Source organism: Ictalurus punctatus, chromosome 15 (genome assembly GCF_001660625.3).
Source record: "Ictalurus punctatus breed USDA103 chromosome 15, Coco_2.0, whole genome shotgun sequence".
In the NCBI taxonomy this organism is placed as follows: domain Eukaryota; kingdom Metazoa; phylum Chordata; class Actinopteri; order Siluriformes; family Ictaluridae; genus Ictalurus; species Ictalurus punctatus.
In genome coordinates, this window is record NC_030430.2 from 12,994,537 (window position 1) to 13,020,226 (window position 25,690).

General features: G+C 39.9%; 1 protein-coding gene across 9 annotated transcripts; it reads right to left on the bottom strand.

Moving 5' to 3' along the window:
- Positions 1–632: 632 nt before the first annotated feature.
- Positions 633–20,479, bottom strand: kif3b (kinesin family member 3B). 9 transcript variants are annotated; one of them, XR_008397985.1, is made up of 10 exons: positions 19,973–20,119; positions 16,248–17,753; positions 16,018–16,119; positions 15,202–15,324; positions 14,134–14,252; positions 13,572–13,688; positions 13,152–13,257; positions 12,165–12,343; positions 9,712–9,806; positions 9,232–9,622 (listed from the first exon to the last, which is right to left on the bottom strand). XR_008397985.1 is itself a non-coding variant. In XM_017487541.3 (9 exons), the coding sequence occupies exons 2-9, from the start codon at positions 17,667–17,669 to the stop codon at positions 4,338–4,340; spliced, it is 2,274 nt and encodes a 757-aa protein (XP_017343030.1). In that variant the 5' UTR covers positions 17,670–17,753; positions 20,304–20,479; the 3' UTR covers positions 633–4,337. The 9 variants fall into 9 exon arrangements, 8 of the variants coding, with proteins under 8 accessions (XP_017343030.1, XP_017343029.1, XP_017343031.1 ...); XM_017487541.3 differs by lacking the exons at positions 9,232–9,622; positions 9,712–9,806; positions 19,973–20,119 and adding exons at positions 633–4,443; positions 20,304–20,479; XM_017487540.3 differs by lacking the exons at positions 9,232–9,622; positions 9,712–9,806 and adding an exon at positions 633–4,443 and having other exon boundaries at positions 19,973–20,118.
- Between the last annotated feature and the right edge of the window lie 5,211 nt (positions 20,480–25,690).

The following is a 25,690-nucleotide window of genomic DNA, read 5'->3' on the forward strand; positions in this document are numbered from 1 at the left end:
CCCATAGAAAATCTGTGGAGAGAGCTGAAGGTTCAAGTTGCCAAATGTCAGCCTCGAAACCTTAATGATTTGGAGAAGATCTGCAAAGAGGAGTGGGACAAAATCCCTCCTGAGATGTGTGCAAACCTGGTGGCCAACTACAAGAAACGTCTGACCTCTGTGATTGCCAACAAGGGTTTTTAAACCAAGTACTAAGTCATGTTTTGCAGAGGGGTCAAATACTTATTTCCCTCATTAAAATGCAAATCAATTTATAACATTTTTGACATGCGTTTTTCTGGATTTTTTTGTTGTTATTCTGTCTCTCACTGTTCAAATACAACTACCATTAAAATTATAGAATGATCATTTCTTTGTCAGTGGGCAAACGTACAAAATCAGCAGGGGATCAAATACTTTTTTCCCTCACTGTATATATATATATATATATATATATATATATATATATATATATATGTGCGTGTGTGTGTATGTATATATATATATACACACACACAAAATATATACACATATATATGGGGGCAGAAAGAATTTCAGTTTCACTGTGACATACACACTCACACACATATCTCCATATCCTAACCTCACATAGGAATTGTCACTACTGAAATCTATCAGCATACATTCATATATAAACATATACATATTTGCTTATTTATTTATACCCCTTTAAAACAAGGTACACATGGCAAAGTTAAAGTATAATTTTAAGTGTTCATGCAACTCCACTGAACTCCACTCAGAGTATACAAAGTATTAGGCAGCCAACTGGAGAATAATACAGTAAACAATAAATATATCAGCATTAATGAGATTATCATTTTAATTAAAACAAAATTCCAGCAGGTAAAAACCACTAAAGGTTTTTCCTCATTCCTTTATGGTTAAAATCAGTGCATTAATGTAAAATATTTATTTTGGTTTTATGGCCTAAAATGCAATAAGACAAAGCTGGGATCTGGTTTAGGTTTTGGTTTATATTACTGAATGGATTAAACAAGCATTACACAGAGGGTGTGCATTTTCATTTTTGTTTTTTTTTAAGAAAAAGTTTTTTTCCTACATGGTTTAAACAAAATGGCTGTCCTGTATTTTTTTGTGTTTGTTTTTTAATCAATGTAACACACAACACAGCATTGAGAAGAAGCTAAACATTGCCACAAGTTAAGATGCATTAAGTTTTGAAATTAATTCTGAAGACAATCCAGGAACAAGACAAAATGAAATATTCTCTTAAAAAACATTAATGCAAAAATATATTTGTACACAACATTAAATAATACAAATGAAAAAAAAAAAAACTAACAAACAAACAAAACAATACATTCTATGCCAAAGAAACACAAAAGGCATCTATAGCTGCTTGAATATAAAACAGACAGGTTCAGTATGATACAGTGCATCCGGAAAGTATTTACAGCGCTTCAATTTTTCCACATTTTGTTATGTTACACCCTTATTCCAAAAGGGATTACATTCATTATTTTCCTCAAAATTCTATAAACAATACCCCATAATGACAACGTGAAAGAAGTTTGTTTGAAATTTTTGCAAATTTATTAAAAATAAAAAAAACAATAAAAGCACATGTACATAAGTATTCACAGACTTTGCTCCATACTTTGTTGAAGCACCTTTGGCACCAATTACAGCCTCAAGTCTTTTTGAGTATTATGCTACAAGCTTGGCACACCTATTTTGGGCAGTTTCCCCCCATTCTCCTTTGCAGGAACTCTCAAGCTCCAGCAGGTTGGATGGGGAGCATCGGTGCACAGCCATTTTCAGATCTCTCCAGAGATGTTCAATCGGGGCTCTGGCTGGGCCACTCAAGGACATTCACAGAGTTGTCCTGTAGCCACTCCTTTGTTATCTTGGCTGTGTGCTTAGGGTCATTGTCCTGTTGGAAGATGAACCTTCAACCCAGTCTGAGGTCCAAAGCTCTCTGGAGCAGGTTTTCATCAAGGATTTCTCTGTACATTGCTGCATTCATCTTTCCCTCGATCCTGAGTAGTCTCCCAGTTCCTGCCATTGAAAAATGGTATTGTCCAGGTGATGACTGGTGCCTGGTTTGCTCCAGACATGTCGCTTGCCAATCAGGCCAAAGAGTTCAATTTTTGTCTTGGTCTGAGAGTCCTTCAGGTGCCTTTTGGCAAACTCCAGGTTTTCATGTGCCTTTTACTGAGGAATGGCTTCTATCTGGCCACTCTACCATACAGGCCTGATTGGTGTAGTGCTGCAGAGATGGTTGTTCTTCTGGAAGGGTCTCCTCTCTCCACAGAAGACATGCTGGAGTGACCATGCAGTTTTTGGTCACATCCGACTAAGGCCCTTCTTCCCCCGATTGTTCAGTTTGGCTGGGCGGCCAGCTCTAGGAAGAGTCCTGCTGGTTCCAAACTTCTTCCATTTATGGATAATGGAGGCCACTGTGCTCATTGTGACCTTCAATGCTGCAGAAATGTTTCTGTACCCTTCCCCAGATCTGTGCCTCGATACAATCCTGTCTCTGAGGTCTACAGACAAGTCCTTGGACTTCATGGCTTGGTTTGTGCTATGACATGCATTGTTAACTGTGGGATCTTATATAGACAGGTGTGTACCTTTCCAAATCATGTCCAATCAACTGAATTTACCACCGGTGGACTCCAATCAAGTTGTAGAAACATCTCAAGGATGATCAGTGGAAACAGGATGCACCTGAGCTCAATTTTGAGTGTCATGGCAAAGGCTGTGAATACTTATGTACATGTGATTTTTTTTTTTTTTTTTTAATAAGTTTGCAAAGATTTCAAACAAACTTATTTTATGTCATCATTATGGGGTACTGTTTGTAGAATTTTGAGGAAAATAATGAATTTAATCCATTTTGGAATAAGGCTGTAACATAACAGAATGTGGAAATTGTGAAGCGCTGTGAATACTTTCCGGATGCACTGTAAGTTATCATTTTAAATGTTGCTATATGACACTTCATCTTTTTTTGCTATTTTATTTCAACAGTATAGTTGAGAATTATGTACTGACATTTCTACATACACACACACACACACTGTATACATGGGTTTAATTAAACCCTACAGTAGCAGCAAGCAATGGCGTCACCCTTATTGGTAAGGCAGAGGGAGGGGTAAGGAGAATATTGCAGTTTATTAGTGTTACAAAAACAAAATTTTTTACAAATTCTCCCAGCATCACATTTATACTAACACTGTGTGGCTGCTGAGAAGAAAGCAGATAAATAAGTTTTGTTTTAAGTGTTCTATAAACAGGGGCTTTTATAGGGCAAAATAAAGTAACAAACTCTCCATCTACACATGCTCTGAAAGGAAAAGCACAGTGGTACTCCAAAACAACTGTGATGGTCTAAACTTACACTCCTTTGTTGCTTCATTGCATTGGTTTATTCCAAAGGACACTCTGACCAAAGGGAAGACCAAAAGACTTCTTTTACTGTGTAAAAAGGGAAGGTAAGGCACCTTGGAACCCTGATTATTCAGTGTGTTGACCTGTTTAGTTCCCCACTCCAATCCTTCCAACTTGGGTGACCCAAATAGAACAGCATTACAGCTCTAACTAAACATCAGTCCAGACCCACTCCCTGACCCTCCACTCCTTACATCCTTGGTTCCTAGTGCTAAAAGGAATTGGAGGAAGGATGCAGGTGCTGCTCTCTCACTCAGCAGATAACACTACAGCGCATATTTGGAGGCAAATGGATGGAATGCTTGCTCCCACCCAGTGAAATCCTCATGAGCCTTTCAATTTGTTAAACCTACAATTAAAATAAAAATACATACCTAGATAGATACAACCTAACATCTGTACATACAGTGGCGTTCTTGCCAAATGTGGTTCAAATCTCTGTGCCACAGCACTATAAGAACAGGAAAAGGATGTTGCTTATGGTTATCAGCAAGACTAGACACTAAAAACAGTTTTTATGTTCCAAATAAGACAGCAACACACCTCTAAACACAAATGTCACAAAACCTGTCTGCCTGTTTCAGGAAAGCTCATGTTTTGTAACATGTTTTTGTGATTGCACTTTCAAGTGTATTAAACCAGTGAGCAGCAGAACCTGCTCATTTATAGTCCAAATTATGTTTGCTGGGAAAAAAGAAAAAAAAAACCCTGAAGGGTGTTTTGTTTTTTTAAATGATGAGAGGAAGTCGTCTCTTGGTCTGCCTTCACATTAATGTATACATGTTAAGTATACATTTTAGAACCTGGGGATTTTATTATTACCAAACTTCAACTTGTAGTTCCAGACCATGGCCAAAAAACACAAAGTCTGTCTAGGTGGCTAAATGATCTGGAGTAGGAGTAAGGATTTAGAAGTGTTATTTGGGCACAAGGCCACGAGACTGGGGGTAGAGTGTGGATCCTGAGCTGGAGGGGCTGTGGGCTGACGTGGGGGTGCTCACATTCTTGCCTGTTTTGGGACGGCTGGGAAAGAAGGAATCAGGGGCAGAAAAAAAGAGAAGTTTAAAATACATTATGTGAAATAAAAAATGTAACATGCACATACATCACACACACACACACACACACACACACACACACAGTATCTCACAAAAGTGAGCACATCCCTCACATTTTTGTAAATATTTGATTATATCTTTTCATGTGACAACACTGAAGAAATGACACTTTGCTACAATGTAAAGTAGCGAGTGTGCTTGTGTAACAGTGTCAATTTGCTGTCCCCTCAAAATAACTCAACCCACAGCCATTAATGTCTAAACCACTGGCAACAAAAGTGAGCACACCCCTAAGTGAAAATGTCCAAATTGGGCCCAATTAGCCGTTTTCCCTCCCCAGTGTCATGTGACTTTTATACCTTTTATTTTGGATTACTGGAACCATGTCCTGTGGTCTGATGAGACCAAGATAAACTTATTTGGTTCAGATGGTGTCAAGCATGTGTGGCGGCAACCAGGTGAGGAGTACAAAGACAAGTGTGTCTTGCCTAAAGTCAAGCATGGTGGTGGGAGTGTCATGGTCAGGGGTTGCATTAGTGCTGCAGGCACTGGGAAGCTACAGTTCATTGAGGGAACCATGAATGCCAACATGTACTGTGACATACTGAAGCATAGCATGATCCCAGCATGTATTCCAGCATGATAATGACCCCAAACACACCTCCAAGACGACCACTGCCATGCTAAAGAAGCTGACGGTGAAGATGATGGACTGGCCAAGCATGTCTCCAGACCTAAACCCTATTGAGCATCTGTGGGACATCCTCAAATGGAAGGTATAAGAGCACAAGGTCTCTAACATTCATCAGCTCCGTGATGTCGTCATGGAGGAATGGAAGAGGACTCCAGTGGCAACCTGTGAGGCTCTGGTGAACTCCATGACCAAGAGGGTTAAGGCAGTGCTGTAAAATAATGGTGGCCACACAAAATATTGATACTTTGGGCCCAATTTGGACATTTTCACTTAGGGGTGTACTCACTTTAATTGCCAGTGCTTTAGACATTAATGGCTGTGTGTGGAGTTATTTTGAGGGGACAGCAAATTTACACTGTTATACAAGCTCTACACTCACTACTTTACATTGTAGCAAAGTGTCATTTCTTCAGTGTTGTCACATTAAAAGATATAATCAAATATTTACAAAAATGTGAGGGGTGTACTCACTTTTGTGAGATACTGTGCATACATATGTATGAACACCTGTACACCTGCTCATTTATGCAGTTATCCAATCATGCAGATTCAGGTCAAGAACTTCAGTTAATGTTCACATCAAACATCAGAATAAGAACTAATGTGATCGTTGGGACTTTAACAGTGTTATGGTTGTTGGTGCCCAATGGACTAGTTTGAATATATCTGAAATTGAGAACGAGGGTCTCCTAACACACCTTCTTGAGGAGAGAGATCAGGAGGATAAAGGCCATTCCGGTCAAGCTGACAGGGAAGTCTATTGTAACTCAAATAAATCAGTCCTTACAACCGTGGAGAGCAGAGAAGCATCCCAGAATGCACAATACATCAACCCTTGATGGGTTACAACACAATACCAATACAGGTTCCAATCCTACCAGCCATGAACAAGAATCTGAGGCCATAAGGTGCACAGACTCACCCAAACTAGACAGTTGAAGATAAGAAAAAGAAAGAAAAAAAAAATTCACCTGGTGTTTTTCCAGTCTTCAACTGTCCAGTTTCTCTGTATCTGCAGGATTTAATGTATTACACTGCTGCCATATGATTGGCTGATTAGATAATTGCATGAATGGGTACTATAGATTACAGCTGTTCCTAATAAAAGGTGTTCAGTGAGTGTATATGTCCACATATATTAATAATAATGCAGTCTAAATTTACTATATAAAATCTGTTATGAACAACGAACCAATATAGGTAGCAATTAGTGATTTGAGTAAACAATTTAGTATGAACAATCTCCACTGCTTATTCTGTAATGGTTGTTGCACTTGTTGTCCATAACTGCACGGTACATCATGTGCCATCGTCCAACAGCACAGTGTTTTATGTGGATTCTGAATACCAGGACACATTGTTCAAAATTCAGTTTACTGTTCATCGTTCATTAGAATTTCAGCTCTCTGGATCTGTATACAATGCACTCAAATAATATTGGCACCCTTGGTAAATATGAGCAAAGAAGACTGAAAAATTGTCTTTATTGTTCAACCTTTTGTTTAAAAATAAATAAATAAAACAAAAAAATAAATATATATTTATATTTATAAACCACACACACATACTCTGCTCTCATGGATATCAAACAATTGCACACAACTGGTTTATAAAAAAAAAAAAAAAAAATCTTTTAAATATAGGTGTGCAACAATTATTGGCACCCTTATGAATTCACATACATACATACATACATATATATACACATATATATATATATATATATATATACACACACACATATATATATATATATATACACACACACATATATATATATATATACATATATACATACATATTTGAAGTATATTCCTAATGATATTTCTTAAAAATATAAATACATTTTGTACACCTGGGTGACTAGGAACAGGAAACTGTTCAACCATGACTTCCTGTTTCACAGGGGTATAAATATAAGGTAACATAGGCCAAATTTCCTTAGTCATTTATAACAATGGGTAAGACCAAGTAATATAGCTGTGATGTGTGGAAAAAGGTTGTTGAGCATCACAAAATAGGAAGTGGCTATAAGAAAATAGCACAAGCATTGAAAATGCCCAGTTCCACGATCAGGGCAATAATTAAGAAGCTCCAGTCAACTGGAAATGTTCTGAATCAACCTGGAATTGGACATGTGTGTATATTGTCTTAACGCACTATGAAGACAATGGTTCGAGTGGCCAAAAAATCTCCAAGGATCATAGCTGGAGAATTGCAGAAGGTAGTTGCGTCTTGAGGTTAGAAAGTCTCCAAAACTGCAATCTGAAGTCACAAGTTGTATGGAAGGGTTTCAAGAAAAAAGCCTCTACTCTCAGCTAAAAACAGAACTCAAGCATCTTCAGTTTGCCAGACACTACTGGAACATCCAATGGGATCGGGTTCTACGGTCAGATGAAACCAAAACAGAGCTTTTTGCCAATAAACACCAGAGGTAGTTTTGTCACACACAGAGAGAGGAAGCCGTATGGAAAAGTACCTCATGTCCATGGTTAAATATGGTGGTGGCTCTTTAATGTTTTGGGGCTGTTTTTCTGCCAGAGGGCCTGGGAATTTTGTTAGGATACATGGCATCATGGACTCGATCAAATATGAGCAGATATTAAATGAAAATCAGACTGCCTCTGCCAGAAAGCTTAAAATGGGCTGTGGCTGGATCTTCCAGCAGGACAATGATCCAAAACATACAAAAAATCGAATTCAAAATATCAAAATCAACACAAAAATGGTTTACTGGAGATTCGGAATTCGATGGAGTAGGACGCGAAGTTGGAGGTCCTGCTGATTTCGATTAAAATTGTAATTAATTTGCGCTTTTCGGTCATACAATATATGTTGACTTATTCTACTCTGTTTCCTTGTTTGCAATTTTAACTTTGTGGAACGATAAAATGTCTGTAAAGAACACGAAAACCCGTGGTAGCATTCAGGCATGACTGAGGCCAAGTGTGTGCAAGGGGAGCGAGCCTCCTTCTCCCCCTGTATCCACGTCGCCGAGCGGTGACCCTGACTTCGCCACACTCGGGCTTGAGTTGCTGGCTTTGCTGAGGAAGGACATCGCCGATATTTTTAAAAAGGAGCACCAGAAGCTCTCGGGGGTGCGCTGTCTACTATCAAGCTTGACCTGCAGGCCATGAAAACACAGCTGGCTAGTGCTAAAAGTTGCTACCGATGCTACCATATCAACACTGAAAGGTACTGTTGGGGAAATGGAGCACGCGCTCTCCGGTTGCACCGATGACATAGTTCATATGAAGACTACTATCGAGTCTCTCACTGCGACCGTGACTCAGTTAGAGAATAAATGTGAGGATTTGGAGTCGAGGTCACGGCGCAATAATGTTAGGATAGTCGGAGTTCCAGAGGGCGCTGACACATGTACACGCTGCTACAGCAGCAGTTGGTCTGAAGAAGGAGCCAGTTTTGGACCGGTCCCACCGGACCCTTCAGCCGAAGCCCAAGCCTGGTGAACGACCACGAGCTATTGTGTGCAGATTCCACTATCACAGTGACTGTGTTGAAATGTTACGCCGTGTGAGAGAGATCCAGCTGATTAAAAGTGAGGGATTTGACCATCTCCATTTTCCCTGACTACACAGCCAAGACAGCCCGGGCCCAGGCCGCATTTAATGAGGTTTGGCGTCAACTTCGTGATATTGAGGGCGCTCGCTATGGAATACTTCACCCAGCTCGGCTTTGCATTGCATATAACAGTGTTCAGAAGGACTTTATTTCAGCGGAGGAGGCAGGAGACTATGTTAAACTCTTGATATCGGGGTGAACTGCATCACCTACACAGCAGAGTCTTTTTCTATTTTCTATCTTCTATTATTTATTTTTTTTGCACTCGGCCTTCCAGCTCTATAGAATTCGGATTTTTATTGAAGATATTGTCGTTGCATTACTCCACCTAGATTTTGTGGACTTACTCCTCTTAAAATTTACATCTGTATTAATGTGCTTCTTTGTTTTGATGCTCTGACCAGGTTAGAGTTTCTGTTTATTTAATTTTATTAGTGTTATCTCCTCAGCTTTACGTGCTACACTGTTATATTATTTGTTACAAGTCTTTAAAAGGTAAGGACATTATATTTATTATTGTGTGCAGACTGTTTATCAGACTTGGTAATTTTGTTGGTTAGTTCAGCTTACTCTCAGACTTGTTTTCACATTGTGGACAACGTTCGGTTTTTGTAGGATACACTGCTGTCTCATTTGTTTATGGAGACTTTGGGGGTGTGGGTGTTTGGAGGATTGTGAGAGTAAGCAGAACATGCCAATGCTTTGAAGGATGTAATGTTATTTAATTGCGAATCTGTTTTTAGAGGATTTAAACCTAACATGGTGAACAAATTATATATTACAGAATTCAGGCAATTTTACTGGGGTTATCTCAGACAGTGTAGCAAGTAGTAATCTGGAAAGACCTTTGTAATATCACAGTCTAAACCTGGATTTAAAGAGAAGCAAATTAGTAAATGAATCACATGAAAATGAATAAATAAATTAAAAGACAGAAAAAAAAAATGGTTTACTGACCACAAAATCAAGGTCCTGCTATGGCCATCCCAGTCCCCTTTGCATATCCCAGCTTGTTAGGAAGTTGGGGTCAGACGATACGGCACCCCTTGAAGCTGAGAGAGTTAAAGGCCTTGCTCAAGGAAGGCTGAGAAAGAGACGGAGCTTTTATCTAGGCAAAGGGAGGTAGCACAAAGTATTGACTAAAAGGGTGCCAATAATTGTTGTGTTTTATTTGCAATTGTTTGTTATCAGGGATATGCAGAGAGTTTCTAGGGGCAGGGGCTCAAATGTTAATATAAAAAATATATATATATATAAACAAAAAAGGCTACATCACCAACGAGCTAATTTGACTACTTTACTAACTTTAATTTAACTACATATAATTATCACCCTGATAGATATTGTAAATTGTAAAGGTGTGTGGTCACAATACTGCATATGTGAATGACTCTACTAATATAACCTAAATGGTATTTTATTTTTACGTTCATAGAACAAAACAAAATGGCAGCGGAGAGGGTAAAAAGGGTAATTGGTGTATGGCCGAACAGAACACCGGTAATGCCAACTATCACAGAAAGCCTCTCTTTGTAAATATATGATGCCTTTTTAGCAGCTATCTGTCTCATATTAGCTCACCTTTTTTCACCCATGTCGATAATGAAGCTGTCCCTTTTGATGCCACCTTCAGTTTTTCTTTAATTTCTTTAAGACATTGTGCCTTTACTGACTACATACCGTAATTACCAGACTATAAGCCGCTACTTTTTTCACACGCTTTGAACACTGCGGCTTAAACAATGATGCGGCTAATTTATGGATTTTTACGGGTTAACGAGCTTCATACCGCCAAAACATTTAGCCTCATCACATCGGACCAATGAAATTACCGAACAGGTCACAGTGGACCAATGAAACTGTTCGAATTAAGTCAAATGCACTCACACTAAATTCTTCAGATCAGTCATTTTGCGCTTCATGCACACACCCTCATCATGGAAAACACACAAAGAAATGCATATGATGCAGCTTTCAAGTTAAAGGCGATCGATCTGGCTGTTGAAGAAGGAAATAGCATGCGAAGAGCAACTTTTGCTCAAGTCTGCCAGTGGATCCTAACAGCATAGAGCAGTGTCAAAAAATCTACTATCACCAACGGGTTTCGAAAGGCTGGACTGCTGCATGATGAAGGGGACAGCACAAGCTCAAGGGCAAATTTGCCTCAAGACGAAAGTGACATTGAGAGCGACAACGAAAGAGAGACTGAGGAAGTGTGTGACGAAGTTCCGGTAATTCTGAGGCTGTTCAATTCCGACACTGAAGAAGACGACTTTAGTGGTTTTAGTGTGCAGGAGGAAGATGAAGATAGCAATCAATGACTTTTCCTGGTAGGCAACTGTATTTTTTTTTTTTTTAACCAGCCGTGTTCCAGGCACTGTTTGGAAAAAAGCATTTACGGTAGGTATTTAATTAAAAGTTTTAAAAATCTTTCTGTGTAAATATCTGATGTTACAACATGGACATTTACAATTTTACAATGTGTAAATATCTCATGTTACAACGTGGAAACCTGCGGCTTACAGACAAGTGCAGGATATATGTACAAAATTTTTTTTCCTTTTTAAAGTTAGTGGGTGCGGCTTATATTCAGGTGCGCTCAATCGTCCGAAAGTTACGGTAACTTACATATAATATAACAGTTATTTGCATGTCTGTATATGTAAAACTTGAGCAGCTAGTACTTACCAACACATTCCCTCTCAATCAATTTGAAAAAACTACCGGCGATAAACATATAAAATGCTGCTAAAGGTTAGCAGAAGAGCTAATGGTCTCAGCATACCTGTCTGCCTGTTGAAGCGAGATGCATCACGATTGCGTCATGACAACAAGACTATCTGACTGCAGACTCAAGTCAGACAAATAAATAGGACAAGTCTCTGGCTTTCTTGTGATTAATTTGCTGTTTTGTGCATGCTCTCGTGTTAATTTTAATTCAAATGCTTTTTACAAAATATAATTGTTTATTAATTAATGTTGAGAGGGTCAGTTTAAATAATTCAGAAAAAGGGCAGGGGCTCAAGCCCCCAGAGCCCCCCTTCTTGGTTATCCATGACAGCAGTGTATTTTTGTGAATTTATTAACAAAGCTTAAACAACAAAGAATTTTTCACAGCCTTCTTTGCTCATATTTACCAAGGGTGCGAATATTAGTGGAGTGCACTGTATATGATGTACAACATAACAGCCATTGAAAATGAAACAAAAATGCCTATTGACACCCTCTAGTGGCATTCAGTAGATGTTCCAACTGTTGAACTGCTTGATCTGAATCAGCACAATGAGAATAGGCAGCATCATGATGTCCATGATGATATATTCACTGTTTCAGACAGGACTACAAAGGCATTTCAGACAAATTGAGAAAGAAGGATGAAAGAATCAACAGCGAATGGGAGGAGTTCTCACCTTGTTTTTGGTTTCTTGTTGAATCCATGGCCCAAAGCTGAAGCATCCACTTGAATGTCATCTTCCTCTCTCAGTGCGTCTTCTAAAGCTGCAGCCACCTTTGGCGCAATCATAGGTTCCTCGTACTCTTTAGTGGTGCGTGTGGGCAAGTCAAGCTCCAGCATCAGGATATTCTCAGCCTGAGAGATAGGGTGGTGCAGTAAGTGCAAAGTTATAGAACAAGTTTCTTATTTATTCCTGATTGAAAACATACAAAACTCTAAAAACAATTAAATGGGTATGACTCCGTCGACCAAAGTCTAGTTTTTCTTGTTACTAACTTGTATGCCTCAAATACCCTTAAATGTACTTCAAACAAGAAGCAAGCTATTGAAGAAAAGCTCAGACATTTGACCTTGTTGTGACCTTGACCCTGTTTCGACTCATTCTAAAAATTTAATCAATTTATCTGCGGATTACAATGATAATTCCATATAAATACTATAAACATTTAACTACTCGTTCTTGGGATATCGTGCTAACGAGAATCTCGGACAGACAGATGGACAACCCAAAAACATAATGCTTCCTCCAGCTACTGGAGGATGATAACAATGAACCTGCTACAATACGATACAGTTTAGTAGCTGCCGATCAATACATGGCCAACTTTGCTCAGACTCTGTGGTGAGGCCTACCATTAGTTTGTGAATAATGATGATGCAGAGTAGACCATTTTGTATCAGAGTTATGGGCAAATTAGCCCATTTACACAACAGTTTAAAAATTTTTTATTTTTTTTCCATACACCATTTGTTCTTTTTTTGATAATCAATAAATCATCCATTATAATCTGTAATAATCAACTTTTAATTAGTTCTAATAATTTTTTTTTTTTTTGCCTCGATTCATTTCAATTGTTGCCTTTTAAATTGATTCATTTTATCCAAGTCATCCGATCGTTACATCCCCAATGCCAACGCTATGTGCATCCTGGTGTAGACGCACCCTATATCGGGGATCAGGGCGCATCATCATGGCCATGCGTGCATGTTGACTCAGCGGCCTCCTGAATCCCACTGCAGACACTGGTCTTGTCATCATTTGCTGATCACTGAGCAATGAAAAGACACAGAAAGAGACAAGAGACAATTAGAATTCTAACTGTTCTTGGCATCACAATAATGCTATTATTGCTTTTTCAATTCTATAAATATAGCTAATATTAGTAATGTTATTACATATAGATTTGCTATTCTCAAACTGTACTCCTGCATACATGCTAATAAAGCTATCTTAAATTGAATTAAAATTGAGAGAGTGTACAAACAACTCTCAGGAAGATTACAATTTACTGTACACATTGGTTATCATATAAAGACTTGTCCTAATACAGCTGTGCCAGTATGCATACACACGTTTACATACTCTTGAACACGGGTAATGGGTTTCATTTTCCAAATGTCATCCTCCTCATCAAAGGTGGCCCTCGAAATGATCTTATTCTTCTCCTCCAATGGAATGAAGTTCTCGATGATCAAATGCCTGGTAAGAACAAACCAGAGGTCAAAGTTAAACATGAGCCTCCTGTAAGTGGAACAGACCTTGCTGTTAATAAACTGAAATTTTCAGGCCTGATTTAAACTGCCCGCAATTGGATGCAACAAAATACTGCGTTACTACTGTCAGCCAGACTGCGTTACCAAAAAGTTATAATAATTCCAGAGAATGTCTCAGTGTTTTCTATGCAATACCCACCTCTTTTTTGTATCAGGACATGCACACACATTCAACAACACCATAACAGAGGAAGCTTATATGATTCAGAGCTGTTTGCCCTGCTAACAAGTAAAAACAAGACAAAAGCAAAAAGGGGCGGAAAGACAAACAAGGGAGGAGATTGTGGGGGAAATGACACATTGCTCAGGAGCAACTGTTAAAATTGCTACAGAAAAGGAGACACAGAAAAGAGATGTGAAAGCGTTCATACTTTAGTTTGAGTTCTCTGGTCAATTCGTTCTGTGTCTGCTCCAGCTCCTGTCTCTCTTTAATATGCTCCTCCTGGACATCATGGATCTCTGCCTTCACTGCTTGTAGCTTGGCAAAGAGCTGAGCGAGACAAAGTGTGGAGATCAATACAAGAACTATACGCATGCTTACAGGCAATAATAAATTTATCATCAGGTGTACTCATGGAGCAACATGAAAGAGGAAGCGGGAGAATTTCTAGGGAGAGCTGGCCCTAGAAAAAAAAAAAAATGGAAGAGTTGCAAACCTAAAAACGTGTACTCACATACTTGATCTTGTCTAATCTGATATTCAATAGTAACAGTTAAGAACATTTAGTCTGAAGCAACTATGCAAAGGAGCACAGCTTCTAACAGACCTACACAGTTATTTATTCAACCCCCATTGCAAATCAGATTTATTGTCAAAATTTACAGTCTGTCAGCTGTTTGCAATGAACAAATCAAACAAAAGCAATTGAAAGAGTTTTTGTTGTGAAAACACAACGAATGCTTCAAGTGGTTTCTCCAAATTCAAATGAAAATGCAACTTATAATGATTCCTCCAGTTTCAAAATGATACACCGGGCTTACTCTCAATCCTTGCTCTGTGCAGTGATGACTCTGTTCAAAACTGTTTGCTGACGCTGACGTGAATGGTAGCGTTTCAAGCCAAGACTAACAGATTCATGGTTTCTTATCGATTCATCAAATGCTGAATTTGGAAAGGATCACTTGAGTACATCAGACACCCAATAATATAAAATACTAATCACTTAATCAATCAATTAAATCAATCAACAAAAAAAAAAAAAAAAAAAAAAAAACCAGCAAGGCAGCAGGCCAAATCAGTCCCGATGGCCTGTCCGTGCCTGGTGTAAGTGTCCCTGCTGTGCTGAGACTCTGTAACCACCCAAGCAATGTATCTGGTCAGCTGCGTGTAGCATTAACCTTATTAGCATGCACATTAGGCTGGACATAGTTATTGACTAGTGGAGCTGCTAATACATTTTTTATTTTTTTTTTAAACACAAATTCATTACTTGCTGTACCTTTTTCAATTTCTTGGTCTTTATATCAACTTCCTGTTGCAATGAGCTGTATGTCTCCTTCAGCTCAAGAGTCTCTTCATCACGACACTCCACCTCTTGCTGCATCTCCCGTTCACGCCTTTTCTACTCTCACACACACAAACAAGTATATAAGCAAAAAGTAAAAGAATGGGGATACAATGGAATAATCCAATATGCATTCAATCAGCATCAACTGTTTAGCCAAATTCATGATGCACATTCAACTCATTTAAAAATCTATTTGAACATTCAATTCAATTTTATTTGTATAGCACTTTTAACAATGGACATAGTGACAAAGCAGCTTTACAGAAATCTATAAATTCAGCATATAAATTTTAAATGTATCAATTTATCCCTAACGAGCAAGTCAGAGGCGACAATGGCAAGGAAAAAACCCCTGAGACGATATGAGGAAGAAAACTTGAGAGGAACCAGACTCAAAAGGGAACCCATCCTCACATGGGTGACACCAGATAGTGCGATTATAAATAACTCTGTTCTATAACTACATCTTCAAAAAAGTACAATTGTGTAACCAGGAAATTCATTATAGTTTTCACAAGAAGTCTAATTTGTTGAAGTTATCAACTGTTCACTGATTCATTCTTGAATGCAGAACTGCAAGAAAAACATTGCTTTTCTTGTAAAACAAAAATAACATTTATTATAGAAGTTTACTTCTACTGTAACCAAAAGAGATTGAGAAGAAAGCACTTTTTACAGTAAACAAATATTGCTCACACTATATATACACACACAAGAAGGATTACTACTGTCATATGTTAGCTTTACCTGTTCGGCAATTTCCTGCCTTTTCTGATCCAGAATTCTCTGCTGCTCATTAGTGTGGTCAACAATGTTCTTCCCTCCAACCAATAGCTTGCTCTCCATAGCCTTATGGTAAGAGTGAAAAGGGTCATCAGAGAAAATGATAAAGTCTAAAAGGCGAGGTTCTTTATTGCCTCATGTTTCTGTCAAATTATGAAGTAATATTAGAGACATGGCTAGCTCTTTCAAGTTACCTTGACTTTGGCTGCCAACATCTCAGACGCCTCCTTTTCCCGATGTAAATCATTCATCTTCTTCTCCTTCTCCATGAGCAGTCGCTGTTTCTCCTCTGCCACCAGGCTGTGGTCCTCCATGATGGCTTTCTTCTCCTTCTCCAGGTTTTCCTGCTGCTCCCGCCAATAATCAGCTATGTTCTTATCCCCATCTGCCCCTTCCTCCTCCTCCTCCTCCTCATCTTCAACTTCCACATCATCATCCAGTTGCTCTCCTGCCTCCCCAACCCTCCTCTTCCGCCCTTTCTTTTTCTTTTTCCCTGATCGTTTCTCTAACTGCTCCTTCAGACGAGCGATTTCCTCCTGAAATTCTCGAAGAAGGGCATCCTTGGGGTCCTCGTTGATGCGGGGTTTGTTCTTGATGTTTTTGGCACGGTTTGAGTATCGTAGCGTAGTAAGAGTCTCCTCTACATTGTAGGAGGCTGGTCCAATGTTGGCCACCATGACAGTTCGGGCGTTACCTCCCAGCGAATCCTGAAGCAGACGTGTGAGCTTGGAATCTCGGTATGGAATGTGAGTACTTTTTCCATCCACTAATGCAGAAATGACATTACCCAAAGCAGACAGGGAGAGGTTGATTTTGGTGGCCTCTTTTAGTCGTTCTCCTTGTGCACCTGTTTTTGTCTGCCTTTCACTTCCTGCCAGGTCAACCAAATTGAGTTTCCCAACACGGATGTGGTTCTCCCCATCTGGACCCAACTCACTGCACTCAATAGTGATAACGAATATGGCATGGGAACGGGAACTATGCTCATTCATGTTGGTTGAGCCAACTGAACGGTTCTGGTTCCCAACATTCATAACATGCTCAATCTCCCTGACACTTTTAGTGACAAATGAAGAAAGGTCTTTGACATAAACACCCGTGTCAGGTCTCTCTTTCAGCTCCAGGCGACGAGACTGGTCCTTGGCTAATAGGTCCCTGATCTCTTCTTGGTAGATCTCCAGGTAAGATGCCCTGACCAGATACTGCTGGTTCTGTGATCTTGAGATGTGTGTGAAAATGTGCTCAAAGGAGTTGGGAATGACTCCTCTTTTTTCTGGGTCATTGCGTACCCCTTCCATTGTGTACGTCTTCCCTGTACCTGTCTGTCCATAAGCAAAGATGGTGCCATTGAAGCCCAGCAATACTGAGTCCACCAATGGCCTGAATGTCTCATCATAGAGGTCAACCTGCTTCGAGTTCCAGTCGTAGACCGAGTCAAAAGTGAAAACTTTGGGGTGTTCATGAGTGAACCCACTTCTCGGATTACGTACTACAATCTGGCCAAGCTTTACATCCATAGAGACCACTCTCTCAAAGTTTGAAGCACGCTCTTTTTCATTCATGGGGCGACACCGCACCACAACTTTTACGGACTCTGAGCTCTTGCTTCTGGACATGATTGTGCCTACTTGCACCTTGCTGGCATCGATTTATTATCTTGTAGTATTACTTCACAGTGATGACATTGCCAGCGTCAAAACCTGCGATAAGAAGAGAAAATGCTTGAATGCTGTTGTCTTAACAAATAATGTACCTTCAACCAAGTTCTGCAAGTAGCCTGAAAAGCAGTTGACTACACACAAACAACCTTGTACTTTAAAAAAGTGTTGCCAAATCCCTCCTACTGAAAATCTATATGTATACACACTCCTCAGTGTTCCTTTTTATGCCATTTCCACTGCATGCATGGCCTATTTGGAGGATGACCTGAAAGCATAAATGCACTGTTCAGCAATACTCAGGGATTGGTGGAATACAAAATTACCCTTATTGCCTTGGGGAAAGATCTGTGTAGTGGGATCAACAAATATGTGAATGGCTTTATTATTATTATTATTATTATTATTATTATGATGAACACCTACTCATTCATGCAATTATTTAAATCAGCCAATCATGTAGCAGCAGCGCAATACATAAAATCATGCAGATACGGGCCAACAGCTTTGGATAATGTTCACATCCGCCATCAGAATGCGGAAAATTTGTGATCTCAGTGATTTTGACCATGGCATGATTGTTGGTGCTAGGTGGGCTGGATTGAGCATTTTTTTATAACTGCTGATCTCCTGAGATTTTCATGCACAACAGTCTATAAAGTTTTTAAACTTGTCTCTAATGATCTTTTAATAGCTACAGATTCTGTAAAGTGTGGCATCCTTGTACTGTTGGACTTAAGCACTGATTGTGACACCATTGATCACCATATCCTCCTAAATGCTCAAAAAATGAGGTCAGCATCCATGATGCTACACGAGACTGTTTTTTGTCAAATTTTAAAAATAGCGGGGGGTTTTTTGGTGGAAAATTAGAGCGTTCAACTGTTGACCATAGTCCCCATCACTTGTGGGGTGCTTCAAGGCTCGGTTCTTGGTTTGCCTTTATACTTGCACCCTCTTTGCTCCATTCTTGAGTGTCACGAGGTTTCCAACTCTTCTTTTAGACTGTCTAAGGCAGTTCTGCAGACAGAAGACCCTTGTTGATGAGAAATTCTCTGGTTCACTGAATTCTCTGGTTCACCTCGAACCAGAGAATGCCAGACTGGCTCGAGGTGACAAAGGCTACGGTAACTCAGATAACCACTCTGTACAATTGTGGTGATATCACCACACATCGAACCTTGAGGTGGATGCGCTACAACAGCAGAAGCCCACATTGAGATACACTCCTGTCAGCCAACAACAGAAAGCTGAAGCTATAGTAGGCACAGGCTCACCAAAACTGGAAAGTAGAATACTGGAAAAACGTAGCCTGGTGATGAATCTCGATTTCTGCTGAGGCACACAGATGGCAGGGTCAGAATTTCGTGCCACCAGCATGAATCCATAGACCCAATCTGCCTTGTGTCAACAGTCCAGGCTAGTGGAGATGGTGTAATGGTGGTAAGATTATGGAAAAGGGAGTGTACAATGCTCTGATCAACTACTAATCGACTCCTTATCAAACAATAAACAATACTGTTGATATTTGTACTACAGCCATGCATGTAAAATAATTCAAATTAAAAATGCTAGTCTACTATAAGAAAATCCAACTTTGAGACAGCCACAAGAGACACAACATCTACAATATTAGCTAACGAACATGACAAACACCTTATAAGAGAATGTAAATATGCACAACAGTACTGTCGACAATCATTCAAGCTTAAACAAAATATAATAGATGGCCACGTTATCTAGAATTAATCTAATTTGTTTAGCACAAATTCTCTGGAACTGGTCATATTTGGTAACCAAAGGCTGCCTATGCTAACAAATAAGCGTATTTAGGAACCTTAAAAGCTTATATGGACCTGGTGAGCTAGCTAGAGCAGCCTTTAGCTCGTGTGTAACATTTTATGAACGATAATCCTTTACTCACTGCGGTTGTCGTCATCTCTGGAGCGATGATAAATATCGGACAATCTATGCACTGCTTCAGCTAGCTAACAGAAGTGCATGCATTGCGGTTTTGCAAACGTAGGTAACTAACAATTCAGCTAGCTAATGCTAGCTAATTCACCTAGCTGAATCAGGACACAGCTCCCGGTAACCTCCCTCTGTAACGGCCTAGCAACGGCAAACATTCACTTGTTTACGACCACGGCAGTTAGCCTAGCGAGCTAGCTCCATCTGCTAAACACAATAACAGCTTGTCGTATTGCTGTCATGCTGTTTCCAATAAAATAACACATTAACATGCAAATAAAGAACTTTACCTTGCTCGTACAGGCACACTCTCTCCGACAGCCATTTCTGCATAGTCCTGCACGAACACTATGAGAGACTGAATGAGTGAGCTTTGGGTGCGTGTGTATTTGTTGCAAGGGATACAGTACGTTTGGATTAGTTATGTATCGTTCGCAAGTGAGTCGGCTCTTTGAATCGACTCCATTAGGTGTACGTTGAGAGCGAACTTGCTTGCTGAAGATGTAATTTTTAATCAAATGTATTAAACTTTTAGGCCTGTTCGGGCTAGAATTAAGCGCATTTTTTTTACTTTTATCATGCAAAATGTATTAACCATCTTTCTGTAATAAACCTTTTTACCTTAAGAGGACGAGTCTGCGAGTGTTGTCTAATTTCCACGACAATTTGGCGTCTCCTGGCTGGGCTGCGCGAGTCTTTTCAGCTTATCTGGACAACAAGTGAATCGGAGGACACTCATAAAAAGTTTCATCCTGATATCCGTGTTGACACGCAGGCAGTTTGCCCTTTTATTGTGCAGAGCAAAAGACCGATGCAGCCTTACCACTGACTGGTAGGAATCATCAAGGAATTAGAATTAGAATTTTATGAAGTCATAGTGTATTGCTGTCTGTATGGAAGGGAGTCAATGATATAAGAAATGCATGTATTACACTGAGAGAAGTATTACATGGAGTGATTTCTTATAAGTTCCAGGAACTTCGCCTCTGCGACTGCAGAGATATTGGTGCTTCTTAGATCACAGCTTCAAAACTAACATATATACAGAGAGAGAGATAATAACGATAAAATATTTGCTAACTGAAAGAGTCCGGTTCGAACAATAAATAAGTAAAGAGAGTACTTTTTAAGAAGCGCAAGAGGCGCAGTATTTTTGTGGCTGGTTATTAACAAGTGGCATCCCCCATTGACTGATTCCATCATACCAGCGGTACATGATAGATTTGGCAAATTTAACGCACAAGTAAATTTTACTGAGATAAAAATAATAATAATTTTAAAAATGTTAAAAAAAAAAAATTTAAAAAAAAAGACTGGAAGAGAAAACTGTAAGACCTACCAAATTGCTGTATGTGGACTCGACCTCACAGGTAAACTCTTACATTCATAAGGTTTGCTCTATTGAACCTATAGGTTATATGATTAATTGAATGTCTAGAGATTTGGCACACACTAGAACCTTTTCTGTCTGTGCCCGAAAATGCATATTCACTTGATTTTCATAGCATGATAAATTGATTAAAACTTTGAAAGTTACAGAAACTGTAAAAATTATATTTATATATATATATATATATATATATATATATATATATATATATATATATATATATATATATATATATATGGGTAAAACATGTAGCAAAGCACATCCTGTGACACATGCTATGTTATGTACAGGGTGTTCATATGTTGGTCCTAATATCACGTTTATGTGTGTGAATTATGGGGAAGGATCTTTGAACCAATGTATAGGTTAAAGAATGTGCTTTCCTAGAAAAAGGTAGTTTTGTCTTAGACAGTTAGAACAACAGAAATTTAATTTGGAAGCAAAGAAGAGAGATATTCGTAAAAGTAAAAAAAAAAATTAATAAGCACAGTTTTTGGCTGACTGGAAAGCATTTGCTGAATGGCAGAGCGAGGCACATAAAAGAGAGAAAAAATGTCAGGCAGGGCCCTCATCTGTTTCTCAGTGTGCTAAATTGCAGAAAGCCGATCCCGACCTGGAGTCCACCCCACCGCAGCGCCCACAGCCAGTAAGGAGGGAGGAACCTGCAGATTCAGAGGCACCTCCTCATGATGAAGCGGCCCAGCCTACACCACTCTATCTGAACCTGTCAGAACTGAGCCACCAACCCCCACCAAACTATGTGCCAGCCATCCTAACTTCACCGGTGGCATTACATACGATATCCCAAGTGAAGGGACCAACAACATTGCTGTCTGAGGGCTTCAGACCAACAAAATCGGACAGAGGAGGGACCGTGCATGCTGTGGTAAATGTCCCAATGCTAGAAGTGGCTAGAGAAGGGAGGCCCTATGCTAGTTCACAGACCCTGGACATTGGAAGACATCAGGAGCAGCATGGCGCATCTGCCGGCGCTCCGCGAAGTAGAAGGACGAAAATTTGGGTATGAACTTCAGATATTCTGCAGAGAATTCAGACCCACCACTCATGCACTACAACGACTGCTCACGGCGAAACTTGGCACGGACTTGATCAAGGTTTCACGTGAATTCCCAGAGAAAGATCAACCCACAGTGGGATGATGGAGTCAACGCAAGGTACAGAGCACAAACCACAGCGCTCCAGCAGAGGCTGACAAACACCTTTCCTATGTGAATGGACATGACAAAAATAGCAAATTGTAAACAACAAGACTTAGACCCTGTATCACAGTACCTGTGCAGGCTCACTGAGATCCACGACGCAAACTCAGACTTGGAGAAACCCGACGCTCTGGCAAATGGCCGTCAGAGCATGGGAGGCATATCTCAGAAACAGCTTTATGAACACCATGAAACCAGAAATTGCGCTATATTCAAACAACAATGTATCACCTGGGACACCGGAAGCCTCACAAACGGAAAGGTATGCAATCCACGTAGAGAAGCTCCTATGAGAGGCAAAGGAAAGAAAGATGGAGAGTAGAGGAAAACCAAAAGGACTTGGATGAGGAAGGCCAGGTGGCAACCCCCATAGATACAACTTTACATGTTTTATCTGCGGAAAAGTTGGACATTTTGCAAGAGACTGTCCAGAGCAGAAGCGAACTGATGGGCGGAATTGAAGGAAGGGTGAGGCACCTGGGAACAGAAGAGGTGACACCCAAACTATCAATTAGTTCACAAAGAACAGGAATATATGCACACACACATCCAACATTAGTCAGACTGACATTTCACAAAAGTCTGAACCAGTCATGACCCTTAACCTTTTAAAGTATAATGCCTCTCCTTTTACACAGTTACCATGTATATCTCTTGTAGTTAATGGACAAAGTGTCACATTTTTGGTAGATTCAGGAGCAATATATTCAGTAATAAAACACTGCGAATTAAAAGAATCCCCAAAAATGAGTTCACGGTCACTGTGCTCCATGGGCAGGACATTCAGTATTAGAACATTTCTCTGAACCGCTAGTTTGTGAATGTGAAAATGGGAAAAGAGTAACTCACCAATTCCTAATTTTGTCTTCATGTCCAGTCAATCTACTGGGCATAGACTTAATGTGTGTTTTACACTTAAATTTGATGTCCTTACCTCAGGGAGTAACAATAACTGATGACTCATCTTTGGGAACTCTATTTGTTAAAGAAACAGAGCTCTGTGTTTATCAATGGTCCATGCATAACAAGCCTAGAGCCTGTGTTCGTTTGTTGACGCTGGCACATGATAAGATGAAGGACAACTATGTTGATTTTATGCTGTCCTCTGCCCTTCATTGCACAGCGCAAGTGCATGAAGGAAGAGACTTTAATTCTGAGAAAGAATGGTTTATGGATATCCCAGAAAGCGAAGAGCTGTACCTATATTGATGTGACAAATTTTGTGCATGTTCAGTCAAATTCAGTGACACGCAGTTGCGTGTATTTTTTGTCCCAGGATCAGCGCCTCACGTCTCATTAGCCAAAATAAAGAACAAACAGTGGAAAGGCATGGGACCATGGGTCAGATTATGTAAGAGTGGGAAAATTACAGAAGGAACAGAAACCCACCTCCAACATATGGTACAGCCTGACACTGGGAGTTTATAAAAATTCTTTCAGGAAATGTGCAAGGTTAACCGGGATGTTATTTGTCATGACAAGGGAATGTTTCTGAACTTTGGGACAAGCCCCACACCCCTAGACATATACCCAAATTTGAAGAAGGTGCCTCTCGGGCTGTGGGCCCAAGGGAAACATGATGTAAGCCTGATTAGAAGTGCACCACCAGTCGTGATCATGCCAAAATCTGACTTTAGGCCCAGACAATCTCAATACCCTAAATCAGAAGCTACTGAGGGAATTAGGCCAGTATTTAATTCACTACTAAAAGCAGGGGTCATTGTTTCCTGTCCTGATTAGTCAGTACGTACTCCAATATTTCCAGTGTGAGAAGCAAAAAAAAAAAAAAAAACATACAACCTGATGAATGGAGATTTGTACAGGATTTGCGAGCGGTTAATGCAGCAGTCAAACAGAGAGCTCCAGAAGTGCCAAATTCTTACACTACATTAAGCCAGGTTCCAGCAAATAGCGAATGGTTTTCAGTCGTAGATTTAGCTAATGAGTTTTTTCAGTATACCTCTTAATAAAGACAGTGAGTTTTGGTTTGCATTCATATTTGACAGACGTCCTTACACTTTCACTCGCTTGTGTTAAGGGTATTGAGAGTCACTAAAGATATACAGCCAAATGCTAAAGGACAGCTTAGCCTCTACCACTTTCTCCAGGGCACAGTGTGTAACTGACACCATTAAATTGTTGCGGCATCTTGCCAAAGAAGGCCACAAAGTCAGTCTCTCCAAATTACAGTATGTACAACAAGAAGTGAGATTTCTTGGGTCATGACATTTCTGCAAAGGGAAAGAAACTCTCAGCTGACAGAGTATCTGCAATCCAGAAGATTCCCAAGCCCCTGACGAAGAAACATGTTCTTTCTTTCCTAGGTATGTGTTCGTATCGCAGAACTTTCATTCTAAACTATACCATTCTAGAAGCACCACTCAGAGAGATGGCATATGAGACAGGTTGGACAGCTCATTCTCAGGTAAGTTGGATCGAGTTGCTGCAGAGTTTCCCCCATGTGTATGTGCAGTAGCAGCAGCTGAGAAAGCTGTGGTGGCATCCAGAGACCTGGTAGGTTACTCAGAATTGAACCTCTTGGTTCCACATGAGGTGTTGTTAGTCCTACTTGAACAGAAAACCTCACACCTGTCCACCCAATGGTGGCTGCACCATAACTCTATACTACTAGACATGCCAAATGTCACTATAAAACGATATACTGTCCTTAACCCTGCTACTCTCCTTCCAACAGAGGGAGACGGAGACCCACATGCCTGTGTTGTACTGACTAACGAACTCTGCTCCCCTAGAGTCAACCTGAAGGATGTTCCATTGGAAAACCCAGATCTGATCCTTTTTGTGGATGGGTCTGCATCACATGACCCAGAGACAGATACAAATTGAGTGGGCTATGGAGTAGTGAGCGCACATGAGACAGTCTGTCAGGAAGTCTCCCCTCAAACCTTTCAGCACAATCAGCTGAACTGTATGCCCTCATAGAGGCATGGAGACATGCTGAGGGACAGTCAGTAACTATCTACACAGATGTATATATGCCTTTGAGGTAGTGCATGATTTTGGAACAAAAAATACAGGAACTTCCTGACGAGTTCAGGAACACACATTGCCCACCACAAACTAGTCTCTGAGCTGCTTGACGCAGTCCTACTCCCCCAAAACTATTGCAGTATGCAAATGTGATGCACACACTAACAAATCAGATCCTGTCTCCCTAGGTAACACATGAGTGGACAGTGCAAGCAGCTGGATCTATGGTCCCAAAACTCAAAAGAAAATAATCACTCCTCCTTTACTCTAAAAAAATTAATAATAATTTTGTTGACGATGTTTGCGCAACTCATAACGTGGGTTGAGGTTTGAAGGTAGAGAAGGCTATGTCCCTACGTCCAAATAGGACTCAGATGCAGTAGTGATAACGATAATCTCCAGTGATA